This window comes from Cryptomeria japonica, chromosome 10 (genome assembly GCF_030272615.1).
Source record: "Cryptomeria japonica chromosome 10, Sugi_1.0, whole genome shotgun sequence".
NCBI classification, from domain to species: domain Eukaryota; kingdom Viridiplantae; phylum Streptophyta; class Pinopsida; order Cupressales; family Cupressaceae; genus Cryptomeria; species Cryptomeria japonica.
Window position 1 is genome coordinate 29784623 of NC_081414.1, and position 15760 is coordinate 29800382.

Consider the following 15760-nt stretch of genomic DNA (forward strand, 5'->3'; position numbering starts at 1 on the left):
TAATTATTCATCTTGGATATTATTACACTTTACTTAAGTTTACTTAGGAAATGCATTTCATAATAGTTTGGGTATGAGACACTTGGGTGTTTGTGCCACATTGGGATAGTGTGTGTAGGAGAATTTCCACCTTTTATGGTGTTGATCTTGTTGTTACACTCCACATTCAGTGGGTGATCCACCTCATGTGGACTATTATATTGTTTCTCCTACCTACCCACACCTATTTCCTACCTACCCTTGTTTCTTATTGAGCCACATGTCATGTTTGCATGCTCACATATCCCTAGCCTTGCCTATACAAGCAGGCTCATCTACATTGTATGTAATTGATTTTATTGATCATTTTCTATTGATGAGAATACAGTTTATTCTTGTCCTATATTTTGTCTCTATTGTACTTTTCATTGAGCTCTTGATCTTGGCAAAATCTCACATGGTATCAGAGCCATTGGGGCTTCATTGATTCGTCTTGAAGAGGCATTATTGCGACATCAAGAGGCAGATCTGAGGAGCAACATCTTTTGGAGGCGTCCTAGACCAGATTCGACCCCGCCATTGTGTCCAGAAGGTCGTTTCCATGAATTTTGGTTATAAAGTCGACCTATTTTGGTGAAATTTTTTTTTTCACCAATTTTGCTATTATTGTATGAATTTCGAATTTTTTTTTATATTTTCCGAAAAATAAAAATAAAAAAAAATTCAGAAAGTTTTTGGGGGGTCTACAGACCCCCCCCCCCATGACCTTTGTACTCCACAGGTCTCCTTTCACTGGCGTCCGTGCAGTCCCCTGCGACCCCGACTTTTGACCCGGCCCCGTGGTTTCTTCCGGCAGTGCAGCCGCACAGTCCTCTGCCTTCGGCTGCCTCCTCGGCACAACCGCCGCCCGCACAGGCCACCTACCCCGCCACTGCCCGCACAGGCCACCTGCCCTGCCACCGCCCATGCAAGCTGCGCCGCCTAGTGGCCTCCCGCCGTGCTATCCCTGTCCGCCGCCCCCGACAGCCCCGCCACTTCCGGCACCGCCGCCGATGAAAACTGCCGCCGGTACGTCTCACCGGCCCTCCGATGGCCCTACACCTTCTTCCATGTGGTCTCTGAGACCTGCCACATCAGCGCCACATGGAGCACACGCAGACCCTGCCACGTCATTTGTTTGGCCCAGTCAGCAGCCCAGTTGGTTGCATGATCACACTGCCACATCAATTTTTTTTGACCAATCAGATTGCGCCACGCCATCGCCCAGTCAGCTGTGAAGTTTTGGTGATGGTCATATGGCCATCAAATTTAACCCCACAATTTTCTGACATCATCATTTAAAATTTTTTTTCCAGGCCCCTCACATTGAGCTTTTTGATTTTGCAGTTCAACTTCAAATGGCCATAACTTGCTCATTTTTGCTCCTTTTTGGGTGCAATTTTTTTTTAAATGGGATAGAATTTCATGTAATTTCACATGGTGGAATTATTTTCTGATTTTGATGGACAAATTTTTCAGAATTCTCATTTTTTGGTGACTTTACCTGTCCAATCCCCATTTCTGCAACTTCTAGGTCTCCGTTCGGGCTCATACGAACTCCTTTTCAGGTGCCATTTTTTTTGAAAGTGAGTTATTTTTTGTCTACTCTCAAAATATTCTATCAGTTTGTAGAAATTATAGCTAGAAATTGTACTTTTATCATATGGTCTTATTTGGCCGATTTGGCATTTGTATTGCATAGATCTATCTTTCCGATCTTTTGCTTTGTAGTTCTCAGCCTATTGGGGTAGTTGTAAAACAAAATTTGAAGTCCACCTTGCCTTTTTTTGCAAGTGGCCTATTGTACATGCACTACATATAAAGTGCCAAAATCATCATTTTTGGGGGGTACTTTGATTGAGTGAATTTGGGGGGGTGTATCTTGTGCTTTTGTGCTCTTGTGTTCCTTCCTTTTGGCTGCTATGAGTTCTTCTAAGTTTCCTCTATTAACTCCTCATAATTATGCTACTTGGAAAATTGATGCATGGAGTAAACTTATGGAAAAAGGACTCACTCATTACATTGATGGAACTATTGTTGCTCCCGCTGATCCTAAGGTTGATCCAGTTGGTCACTTGGATTGGCTTACTAAAAATATCATGGCAATTGGTACCTTAAGAAAGTATGTATCAAAGGATCTCATTTTTCATATTGAGAAGTGTACTCTAATCAAGGATGCTTGGAAAAAGTTTCAAGACTTATATGGTCAAGTTGATGAGATTTGGGGATATCAAATTGATAGTGATCTCACCATGTTAGATCCCAAGAACTTTGATACTATACAAGATTATGTCACTAAGGCAAATGAGTTGAGGGCACAACTCAAAGATTGTGGCATTGATAAGAAGGATACTCAATTGATATTCAACTTGATAGGCAAGCTTCCACAAGAATATGCAATATTTGTTTCTAGTTTCCAAACCCATAGGATGACAATGGGTTCAAGCTACACAATGCCTACATTTGATGCTTTCAATGAAATGTTGATGATGGAACAAACTAAGTTGATAAGCATGGGCATTCTTAAGGCTTCTAAGTCTCAAACATTAGTGGCAAATCAAGGGAACAAAGGAAGCCAAGGAAAGTACAACTCAAACAAGAAGAAATGGCAATCAAAGCCTAAGGACAAAGCATCATCTTCTCCACAAAAAGGAGATTCATCCTCTTCCAAGAGAGATAATTCACCAAAGAGGGAGAGACCTAGTTGTGCCTATTGTAAAAAGGTTGGTCATGAGGAGCATCATTGCCATTCTAAGAAGATTGATGAGCTCACACATATCCTCAAAAAGAATAACATTGATTTGCCTAAAGTCTACAAGAAGGATGATTCATCAACTTCCACTTCCTCACATTCAAAAGGAAAAGGGCCAGCATTCATGGTTTCTACAAGTGGGAAGACTCACTCTTTTGGAACAAGAAAAGGAAAAGCTCTATGTGCTACTATTAGTCATGATTCAGAGAGATGACTTCTAGATTCAGGGGCTTCTCATCATATGGCATCTTCGCAGTCTATGTTCTCTACATTTGAGCCTTGCACCATGTCACATATTTTGATGGGCAATCATACATACATGGATGTGATTGGGAAAGGATCTATTGAAATTGGGGAAAACTCCTTCAATGATGTGCTGTGTGTACCCCACTTGACAAACAATCTCCTTTCTATCTATCAAATCACACATGGCACAACTAAGAGAATTGTGGAGTTTACACCTGAGTCAGTTTTCATTCGAGACTTGGAGACTAGAGCTATCATTGCGACTAGGGTGGTTGATCATGCATCTCGGTTATACTTCTTTTTAGATTTTGTTGATGATGATGATTTCACATTTGATGATTCTACACATGATGATCACACTTCTTGTGATGGTTCATATTTTGAGGAAAACTTTGGACACTTGAACATGGGGATTCTCACATGTGACCCCATTCTTGAGCCTTGTATTTCATCTCCTCATATTGCTATCACATCACCTATTGCACCTGATGATGTAGATAGTGTGACAGTTTTGCCTTCATGTGATTTAGTGCAGCAAGATATTCATTGTCTTCCAACTTCAGATTCATGGGATGATTACTTGACAGACATTGTAGGTTTGTTTGTGGAATCCTACATTGCAGATTTGGGAGACATCATTGATGACATTCATCTTCTCTTTGATGAAGATGATCCTTCTTCGATTGTTGCGAGGGAACACTCTGACCCTCTTGTTCATTCTCTACATGATCATTCTTTCGAGGTTGACATGATTGTGGATACTTATGTACAACAGTTGGAGGAGGTCTCTTTATGTTTAGAGGAGACATGTGAGTCTTTGGGACATGTTCTACATCCATCTCCACTAGATCTTGGAGTGCCTTTTTCAATAGTGTGACACAGTTTACCACCTTTGGAGGGGGTATCTTTCAACATCGACATGGGGACACTTGAGTAGTTTTCAGAGATTCCATTCATCATGAGTTTTCTTCATACATCTTCCCTTCATGATTGGGGAGACTTCATGGATACACCTTTGGTTTTGTTTCTTCCTAAGGGGAGGAATGTTGTTTGATGTTCATGGAGCAGTTTCTTCATACATCGAGCTTCTATCATTGGTGCAGATTCCACATTGAGGGGGGGCTTCAAAGCTTCTCTTCTTCTCTCATATGGGGGGGACTTTTTCCTCACATGGAGTTTTGTCCTTCACATTGTTCTATGAGAGTTCTCTTGTATGTTTTTCATCTCTCTTTTGGGGGAGGGTTTTTTCCCATTGGGTTTTTCTCTCTTTCCCCACTTTGTGAGAGATTTCATTGCATTGGTTTGCATGCATTTGCATCTGTACATGGGTACCTAACATGGCCTAGTAGCTGGGACCCATCTTGCATTGCTTAGTTGCATTGTAGACTTAGTGCATTCCCCTAAGTTGCACTTAAGGGGGGGTGTTGGTGTAAATAATTATTCATCTTGGATATTATTACACTTTACTTAAGTTTACTTAGGAAATGCATTTCATAATAGTTTGGGTATGAGACACTTGGGTGTTTGTGCCACATTGGGATAGTGTGTGTAGGAGAATTTCCACCTTTTATGGTGTTGATCTTGTTGTTACACTCCACAATCAGTGGGTGATCCACCTCATGTGGACTATTATATTGTTTCTCCTACCTACCCTTGTTTCTTATTGAGCCACATGTCATGTTTGCATGCTCACATATCCCTAGCCTTGCCTATATAAGCAGGCTCATCTACATTGTATGTAATTGATTTTATTGATCATTTTCTATTGATGAGAATACAGTTTATTCTTGTCCTGTATTTTGTCTCTATTTTACTTTTCATTGAGCTCTTGATCTTGGCAAAATCTCGCACCAAGAAGTCGGTGCTGGTAACTCATCACAAAATTGACTGCTAAGAAGTCAGTGTTGGTAACTCATCACAAAATCAGATACCGGTTAGAACAATCAATACCGGTTGGAACAAAACATGTGAACCATTGTCCTAGAATCTTCCGCTTGATCTCCATCTTCATCTTCATCTTCATTTTGATGTGGACTTAGTGTAGCCACAGGTTGTCTCTTATGCACATACCAGCTGACACAAAGTACCGATTAAATATTAACCCTAAACATACTGGTTAACAGTGTAAACCAATTGAAGTTACATCGATAGTCAATGCAATCATATCTGTGTATGAGAGTGTTTCATCAATGACAACAAGTGATGAATACATTACAATCATCATCAAGACAACATAAAGAAGGAAAGCATCACAGTCAATAATGCAACCATGATCAGTGATGTCAAACACTGTCAAGACACATTCAAGATGTAAATTAGAAAGGCACAATGATCTTATCCTTTGTCCGTAGAGACCCTGCCAAAGCTACAACACACTATGTAAGATGGGAAGAATGCATGGCACATAAGAATTATAGTCAAGCCACCGCCAATAAAGAAAGTATAAAGTCATAATTTGCAGTCAAATGGAGGGGATAGAATACATGAAGAAAGGGGAACACAGTCATATGACTAGAGAACAATGAGAAAATAATAAGGAGTAGTCACAGTCAATCAAGTCAGTCATTATAATTTTCTTGTAATGAAAACACTTACATATAAACATACAAAGAGAAGACCATTCATTTTTGATAACAATCAAATGGATTAGTCCAAACTCATAAGATAGCAGTGACCTCTAATAGCAAAAGAAAGGTTTTCCAATTACTCTTAGAGCAACCCTTGATACTATGAATCTCATGAGAGTAAGAAGATTTGTGAAGGGTTCATTGTGGCTGCGAAGGAAGAGTCTCCCATCATAACAAACTTAAAATATATCATAGTGTTTAGAGGGCATAACGGTATGCAATCATGAGAGGTTTCATATAAATAACAGTGACATAGATGCAACATAGGCTATGGTTTTCAAAAGCCAATATGATTTTGTTTTATTTAGGCCTGTAAAGTGGATAGACAATGGTGACACTGATAGAGGCAGAGATGTATATCTTTCATGTTTGAAAGTTTTGCAGTAAACTAGGATTTCTTTCATTATTGGAAAAATCAACTAGAGTACAACACAAAGATACAAAATGAAGCCTTGACATGTGAATTCTATCTTTTCTATTGTGAAAGAGTTTAAGAAAGAAGCATGGTATTGTAAGGAGGACGTAACCTACAAGCTTCTTTTTTGAAAATACGAACAATGCAGATACAGTGAACAAAAACATCGTTTGTGAAAAGAATAATACAAGCAACAAAAATGCTCATGGCGGCTTGCAATGTTCTGACATTTTTGCATACAAAGAGACCACAATTTTCATGATACAAGAAAAAAACACACAAAAATAGTTTTCATGATACGATAGTAGCTTGTGAGTTTCTCTTCAGAGAAAGCTAATTGCCGAGATACAGATCCAAAAAATGAAATTATGGTATTCAAAATATCAATAAATTACCATGTTCTAGCTTCGAAGAACATTGTCAACCTGCGAGAAAGCTCCAGAAAGCATCCTTCAAACCCTATGGTGCTGCAGAGAAGATGAGAGAAAAATATCAAATGCCAAAAGAATACATGACTAGGGTTTCATATTACCCAAATATGCCGATAGGCGTTTTGGTATTTTATTTCTTTTGTTTTTTTGAAATATCTACTTCTCAAATACCCCATGGGTATTGGTTTTGCCTTGTATCAATGTTGTTAATATAAAATAGTGTTATCAAGTGATTTATATTGAATCACTTAATACACATTGTTAATCTAATGAATGTTATTAAGTGGTAAAATATAAACCACTTAATAAAGATTTCTTATGGATTAATTAAGGATAAGTGTTGTTAAAAGACAAAGTCACGGTGATGTGGCTGGAATGGAATTAATGAAAAAGGCCAAGTGTATAGAAAGTGTCAAAGTGTGTGCCAAGGCTATAGGGAGGTTGGAGAGGTGGCGGGACACGTGGAGGAGATATAGGAGTTGGTTTTGTGTTTTTAAAAGCATTGTAGAGCATCTTGGAGGTTGTTTTTGTAAGTCATCATGTTTGAAAAAGTCAAATTTGAGTTTTTCACCCATTTGGAGCTCTTTTGAAAGAAATCTAGTGGCTAGATTTTAGGGTTTTTGGTTGAATTTGACCATGGAGGTTTGGACTCCTATTTTAATGTAACTGCTTGTGAGAAGCATAAGTATAATTCTAACTTCTTTTGTGAAGTTAGTTCTTGTCTTTCACTAGCATTATTGTAACTCATTTTTGTGAGTTTTTTGTTGCAGAAAGAGAGATTCGTAACTCATTTTCTAGATTTGTGTATAAAACTACCTTTTGAGATAAATGGATAAGTGTTGGTGGTTCAAAATTTCTATTTGTGAAATGTTTATCTTCCTTGTAGTCCTATGCAATCATTAAGTATCTTTTGCAGAGAGTATTGTAGTGTCATAAATTGTACACCCTAGCTAGGGTGGTACAATTTCACACTTAGGTTAGCACCCGCCTTAGTGTGTCTTGCATCTTGCATTTCTAATTTCGCTTTAAGAATTTAATTAATTAATTAAATTAAATTGAAGGTCATATTTCATCACTCCTCACATCATAAAATTGGGCCCTTTACCCTAAGTGTGCCCCTTTTTATTCCTCCAATAAATCATTTAACCATAAACCCTAATTATGTCCTATTCCAACCTTTAAGGCCCGATTTCGCATATCAAAACATCTCAAAATCAGATGTAACTTTGGCATTCATTCTAATATCATCATATCTACCAACCCTGAAAAATTTGGTCAAAAGTTGGTCAAACTGTGGCAGGAATGCACATGGTCCTCAGACTTTTTCCCAAAATTTTGGGAGCACAATTCTATGATATTATAATGCTTAACCGCAAAATATTGGTGGGAAATTCAATTCCTAGGTCGGCCTAAAGGTGAAATTAAGTCAAAATTAAGATCTAGGGTTTCATACATAAGAGCTCTCTTTCTTCATTTGAAGGGGACAAAGATCTATCTAATCTAAGGGAGTTTTCAGCAAAGCAAGCATAAAGAGCCTTCTATGTAGTGAAAAAGATGCCTATGTGGAGTATTCAACAACATTCAACAAAATTCAACAACATTCCATCAAGCATTCATCATCAATTAGGAGCCTTGAAGACATTGAAGAGTAATAGGAGATCTAGTGGCAATATCTCTCCCTTGGGGATTGGTATGATTTCATGTTATTTTCATGTCTTTGTATGAGCTTCTTTACATCAATTTGAATATTTACATTCATTCTTTATATCATTTAGCATATTTGGTTTGAATTATTTTCATTTACATTGACATTTACATTTAGGGTTTACTCTCATGCGTAGGGTAGCTCTAGTTTCTTTCATTTTAGGATCTTGCATACACACAAGGTTCTAGCACACACATTTTCAATATATTATTGGCTATTTGTGGAGGTGGAAATCACCAACATAGGGGTTTGACTAAGGAAAAACCCTATATAGCCACCCAAACCTTCCCTTTTTAGTTGCAGGTACAGAAACAAGCATTCAAAGTTAGTTTCAGATCTAGAAAAGGCATCAGAACCACTCAGAAGTGAAGAAATCTGTCAAGGATGGGGTGTGCACCCTGGTCCCTCCATTTTGCAATCAAATTTGATAGGTTGCAGACTTAGGACCTCTAGTTTACAGTGTCTTAGTTGTAGCCTCCTGTCTACAGAAACAAGGCAATGGCATGGTACCCTGGTCCAGGTCAATTTTGTTCAATTTGTAGCATCAGGTACACATCCAAAATCCTCCCCCTTTCATGCTTTCAGTGTCTCAATTTTAGATCTACAAGTTTGTGCAATTTAGAGTTCATTTATGCTTCATTCTTTATCTCCTAATCTAGTTGATCATTCAAACCCTAGTTTTTCTCATCATTTGCAACAAGAGGAATAGAAATCCTAAGAGGTAATCCTTGGCTCTCTCTTTCTAACAAGAAGTAGCCAAAATGAGCTATCTCCCTAGGCTCTTTCGTATTCCCAATGTGTTGGCAAAAGTGGGATTAGGTCCTAGTCACCTGATCTCGCTTTTCCCGCCCCCACATTTTGGTGAACCCGACGTGAATCCAACCTTCTTTAATTATGATTTATGTTCTTAGTTATGAGTGTTTTTTCTATTTAAAATTAAAATTTACATTTACAAGTTTCAATTCCTTGCAAATTTCAAAATTTAGAGGTTAATTTTGCTAAAACCCTAATTTTTCAATTCAAAATTGAACTTGTGGATAGCTTAATTTGGATCATTAATTTCAGATCTGATTTAGGAACACATTCCACTCATAAATTTTATTTTATAAATCAACATTTAGAGTGCTTGCACTGGTTATAATTGAACATTTCCTTCTATTTTGCATATGTTATCATTTGAAAGTGGAAATTTTTTGTCATGATGCATTCATTTCATAAATGTGATAGTGGGTTAGCTTCCCTTGTTTCAATTTTTCCTTCTCCTAAAGAACCTCTTACCATCTATGACAACATTTTATTGCCTAAAAGAGTTGTTACCAATCCCTTCAAAACTCTCCCATTCTCTAAGGATGAAGATTTGAAGAGTGATCTTGACGATTCTCCTAAAAAGTGCCCTTCCCGTCTAGCTATCCTAGAGGAAGAGGATGATTTCATAAACACCTTTCTTAATTTTAATTTAACTTCCTTACATGATTCCTCTCTAAGTGAAAAGGAATTGATGAACATTGACTTATCTTCTCCTAAATTTGGTTTTACCAGTGGGGGCATGTTAGTACAACAAGAGGTTATGAGCACTTCTTCCAAAGATATCCTTCCTAAGCATGAATATTTGGAGAAAGATTTTCATCTCTCTCCTAAAGAATACTCCCCTCATGAGGTTGATTTTGTGCAAGAAGATGGTATTGTCCCTACTTTACCAAGTGAGGGCATTTCCTCTTTTGATTCCAACAAAATTCCCGCTAGAGATAATGAATTAATGAGAAATGCTTTCCCTTCTCCTAAAGTTTTCCTTACCCCTAAATATGCCTTAGAGAAAGAAGATAAAATCATAATAAATTTACTTAATGCTCTCTCCCCTAAAGATCCTATTGAAGACATTTTGAGGAAATAGGATGATTTAAATACATGTAGTGATTCTCTCCTTCCTAAGGATGAAGAATTAATGAACAATATTATCCCTTCTCCCAATTTGGAGATATCAATAATGACATCTTTGTGCAAGATAATTCTAATACTTTTCCTAATGAGCTCACTATTTGGGATGAACCATTAGAAGAAGGTGTTGATTATTCTCTCCCCCATGAGAGAACCCTAGCCAAAGGGGATAAAATCATGATTGATAACTCTCTTGATAGCATCTCACCTTCCATGAATCTCAATTATTATTTCTCTAAAGGTAAAGAATATCCCTCTCCTCAACTTGCTTCTACTCATAAGGATACCCTAGTTCAAGATAAGATGGTTAGCATCTTTTTCAAATATCTCCCTCTCAAAGGTGAGACTTTAAAGAGTAATGTTGATCCTTCTCCTAGAGAGTTTATTCCCCATGTAGATCCTTTGGTGATAGAGGATGATATGACCTTTCCTAAAATGTCAATGCCTACTTCTAGTCTCCCTCCTAAAATTGGTCTTATCCATGATAATATTTTAGTGCAAGGGGAGACTATCAACAATTATTCCAACAATCTTGTTCATTCTTCTTCTAAGGACACCTTTGATATTCCTAAACCATCCTCAATCAATTTGATACATGTGAATGAAACACCTAAAAAAACCCTCTTCACAGTTCAAGGTGCTTGTCCTTCTCAAAATTCCCCACGTAAGCCTATCTTAGTGGTTCAAGATGGTTATGATAATGATTCTTTTTTCACTCCTAAGAAACCTATTATTACTATGCAAGGAGGTTATCCTACTAAAAGCCCTTATGATTATACTAAGAAAATTATTGGAGATAGTTATAATATAGTTGTTCATACCTACAACACAAGAATAGGTAACCTAACCCTCCTCCAGTTATCCCAACTTCTCTTCTTGATCCTCAACCTTTTCTTCCTCAAGCACCTCGTATATCACAGACTCTTAGTAAGGAGTATGATCTCATTGCACAACTTAAAGCTACTCCTACCAAGATTTCTATTTGGGATTTGGTTCAAACTTCACCTGCTTATCATGGGATGTTACAAGATGCTTTGAAAAACTTAGATGTACCAATTGCATTGACACCTAATAACATGTCCGCTTTGATTGATCCTATAAACAAATCCAAAGCTCAAATTGTATTCACACAAGATGAGTTACCTTCTCCTGATATCCAAAATCAATATGATCCTCTTATGATTGTGGTTATTATCCATGGTAGTTCTATAAGACGAACCCTTGTGGACAATGGATCTGGCCTTAATGTTTGTGGTGTGGACTTATTAGATAATAAAATGGATCGTTCTCTCATCGAACCTTCTTCTCTTACTATTCAAGGCTTTGATAATGTTGCTAAACAATGTCTAGGCATCATAACCTTGCTTGTTAGGGTAGAACTATTGTGTTACCTACACCTATTCATGTTATGCCTGGTAATTTGACATATAACCTTCTATTAGGGAGACCATGGATTCATAGCATGCGAGTTGTCCCCTCAACTTTGCATAGGTAAGTCAAGTTCATTTATAACAATACGAAATACACCTTATTAGATGATACCAAACCTCAAGAACCATTAAAACATGGCTTTTCTTGTTCAACTACTTCCCATACTTCTTCCAAACCTTCTAATTCTTCAAATACATCTACTTCCTTTAATGATCGTGTTCCTTCTAGTACTCCTTATTCTTCTACTCAATCAAAATCTCCTCCCAAGGATATCTTTTCTCCTGAAGGAGTGCTCTCAGATGATGATTGGGGATCTCTAGACTTTACCCTTACTTTTATAGGAGAGTATATAGTATCTTGGAAAGGATCTAAGACTGAGAAGGAGAAATCTAAAGAAGAGTCTAAAGAGCAACCCACCTTGTCCAAGAAACTAAGTAACCACTTTTTGGCTGCTTCTAATTCAAATAATTTTTCAAATCCTTCCTCAAATTCATATAGCACTGAGACCTATGGGGTATCACCATCTCTTTCTGATTTGGCATCCCTTTATGGTCATGGTTTTCACATTTTAGCTAAAAGTGGCTATGATGGCAATGGTTGTGGCACAAATGAACACATAATTAAAGTTCCTTTAGAACATAACACACATGAAGCTTCATTTGGACTTGGATATAATCCTTCTAAGCCCACTAAAGAATCTAAAAGACCATCTCTCAATGTGAATTCTATATTTAGTAGTGATGATGACCTCATCTTAATTCAATCATCTTTTACTTCTTTCAAGACTCATCCCCCTCATAAGGAACTCTTGGTGATGAACAAATCTCTTTATGAATATCCTCAAGAGATTTTTAATCCCACTTGTGAGGCTTTATTTTCTACTCATTCTAAAATCCCTTCTTCTAGGAATAAGGCTCTGATGAATTATACTTATCCCTCTCCTAAGATTTCTTGTGTGCAAGAGAAGTATGACTTAGTGGCCTATTCTTCTCCTATAAAATTTTCTCTTTCTAAATACTTTTTAACATTCATCATTTTATACATGTTTTTAATCTCACTTATAGTAGAGCATTTAACATTTCTTATTCAAATACCTCATTCAATCTATCATGTCTTTAAATAACATTAATGGCTATTATGTTGCTCATCAGTATGTGACATTGGTAGCTCACTTACTGGGGGCTCATTGTCATTCATGATGGTACAAATTCATGTGCAATCATACTTTTGGAAGAGACATAATAGCCTATTTCTATCCCATCTCTTCTCCCTATATATATAGGGGGCAATAGTGATTTCAAACATCTCTCCTTCTTAAGATTAAAATTATCCCTTTGTGAAGTAGTGTCTTCTATAAGGATTTCTTATTGATGGTAGAGGTGTATTCATATTTGAATTCCTTCTCTCATATTGGAACAAGCATCCCTAATGGGGATATTAAGTACATATCCTTAATTGGGATCTCCTCCTTGGTGTTGGAAGTCTTTTATCATTCATCAATTTCTTTTCTTCATTGAGTAGTATCTTTTATAGTAAAACCTTCTATTTTGTGCACATTCATATCCCTGATGAGGATCTCTTGCCTTCTTTTAGAAGAATGTTGTTATAAATAATCTCTCTTTGACGTCATCTCAATCCTTTTCTCTTTTCAAAAATCTTGCATTCATTCATTCTAGAAGATGTTATATTTGTCTAAGACATCTCCTCTTGAAGGTATATGTCTTTTGAACAAAGATCTCTTCTTCTCCAAGGATCTCCTTTACACTTATATAGCAAGATATCTCTTTTCAACTATCTTATCTGTGCTTGAAGAGTATTCCCTCTCTTGCTTGGATTTATGGCATTGTTGCATGATGGATATCTTCTTGGTGTCGAAGGTAGGTATCCTTGTTCTACTTGCACACACATGCGCAAGGTTGAGTGGAACTAACAGTGTTTTCACTCTCCTCCTTTACATGGATCACCCAGACAAACTCTGGGGGCTAGTTATCCATGTCCTTCTCTCCATGGATCACCTAGTTTTAGGGGCGATATGTCCATGGTGCATTTTATCTTCTCATGGATCACCAAAGTGTGTATTCATGCTTTCTATCTCTTCTTCCTTCTCTTTTCATTTGTTCCCATTTAATTCTTTCATCTTGTGTTAGAGAGCTCTCAAATCCTCACACTCTTTGTTGTGTTGGAATTGAGGTTTAGTTATCTTTCTTACCAAATGATTCTCCATTAGTTTTTGATCTTGTATCAAATCTTCTTGTGAGATTTTTTCATCAATCTTCTTTCATAATTCAATGTGGTAAAAACGGTACCCTGTTTCAACTCACTAAAGTTAGCAAGCCGAAACAAGGGGGGGGGGGCATATAGCTACCCTCGAATATTCATCACCTTCCTTAGTAAGCATTTAGGTGATTTTGTGATTTTATCTAACATGTGTTTTTGTAGGGTGCGGATCCTAACTGTGTACTACAGATACTGCTGGGGGCTTCATCCGACAACTTGTGGATATATCCAATTTTATGAATTTTTACTTTTCTTTACTTTAGCTTGCATATGCATATAGTGTCATATGACTGCTAAAGTGGGAGCTAAATATAGTGTCATAAATTGTACACCCTTGCTAGGGTGGTATAATTTCACACTTAGGTTAGCACCTGCCTTAGTGTGTCTTGCATCTTGCATTTCTAATTTCCCTTTAAGTATTTAATTAATTAATTAAATTAAATCTAAAGTCATATTTCATCACTCCTCACGTCATAAAATTGGGCCCTTTACCTTAAGTGTGGCCCTTTTTATTCCTCCAATAAATCATTTAATCATAAACCCTAATTATGTCATATTTCAACCTTTAAGGCCCGATTACGCATATCAAAACATCTCAAAATCAGCTATAACTTTGGGTTTTTCTCTAATATCATCATATCTAATGGCCTTGAAAATTTGGTGAAAAGTTCGTCGGACCATGGTGGGAATGCACATGGTCCTCAATTTTTTCCCCGAAATTTTGGGAGCACAATTCTATGATATTATAATTCTTAACCGCAAAATATTGGCAGGAAATTCAATTCCTAGGTTGGCCTGAAAGTGGAATTAAGTCAAAATTAAGATCTAGGGTTTCATACATAAGAGATCTCTTTATTCATTTGAAGAGGATGAAGATCTATCTAATCTAAGGGAGTTTTCAGCAAACCAAGCATAAAGAGCCTTCTATGTAGTGAAAGAGAAGCCTATGTGGAGTCTTCAACAACATTCAACAACATTCAACAACATTCCATCAGGCATTCATCATCAATTAGGAGCCTTGAAGATATTGAAGAGTAATAGGAGATCTAGTGGCAATATCTCTCCCTTGGGGATTGGTATGATTTCATGTTATTTTCATGTCTTTGTATGAGCTTTTTTACATCAATTTGCATATTTACATTCATTCTTTAGATCATTTAACATATTTGGTTTGAAGTATTTTCATTTACATTCACATTTACATTTAGGGTTTACTCTCATGCGTAGGGTAACTCTAGTTTCTTTCATTTCAGTATCTTGCATACACACAAGGTTCTAGCACACACATTTTTAGTACATTATCGACTATTTGTGGAGGTGGAAATCACCAAAATAGGGGTTTGACTAAGGAAAAACCCTATATAGCCACCAAACGTTCCCTTTTCAGTTGCAGGTGTAGATACAAGCATCCAGAGGCAGTTTCAGATCTGGAAAAGGCACCAGAATCACTCAGAAGTGCAGAAATATGTCAAGGACAAGGGTGTGGCACCTTGGTCCTATGCAAGACAGGGGTGTGGTGCCTCAATCCCTCCATTTCATAGTCAAATTTGACAGGTTGTAGACTCAGGACCTCTAGTTTGCAATGTCTTAGTTGCAGCCTCTTGTTTGCAGAAACAAGATAGTGGCATGGCACCTTGGTCCAAGTCAGTTTTGTTCAATTTGCAACATCAGGTACACATCCAGAATCCTCCCCCTTTCATTCTTTTAGTGTCTTAGTTTCAGATCTGCAAGTTTGTGCAATTCCAAGTTCATTCATGCTTCATTCTTTATCTCCTAATCTAGTTGATCATTCAAACCCTAGTTTTTCTCATCATTTGCGACAAGAGAAATATAAAGCCTTAGAGGTAATCCTTGGCTCTCTCTTTCTGACAAGAAGTAGCCAAATTGAGCTATCTCCCTAGGCTCTTTAGTATTCCCAATGTG

The 15760-nt window shown here is 37.2% G+C and overlaps 1 protein-coding gene across 1 annotated transcript; it reads left to right on the forward strand.

Moving 5' to 3' along the window:
* The first annotated feature begins 944 nt into the window (after positions 1-944).
* On the forward strand, positions 945-1256 carry LOC131038215 (uncharacterized). Its single transcript, XM_057970569.2, has one exon. It carries the CDS (start codon positions 945-947, stop codon positions 1254-1256), a length of 312 nt encoding a protein of 103 aa, XP_057826552.2.
* The last annotated feature ends 14504 nt before the right edge of the window (positions 1257-15760 follow it).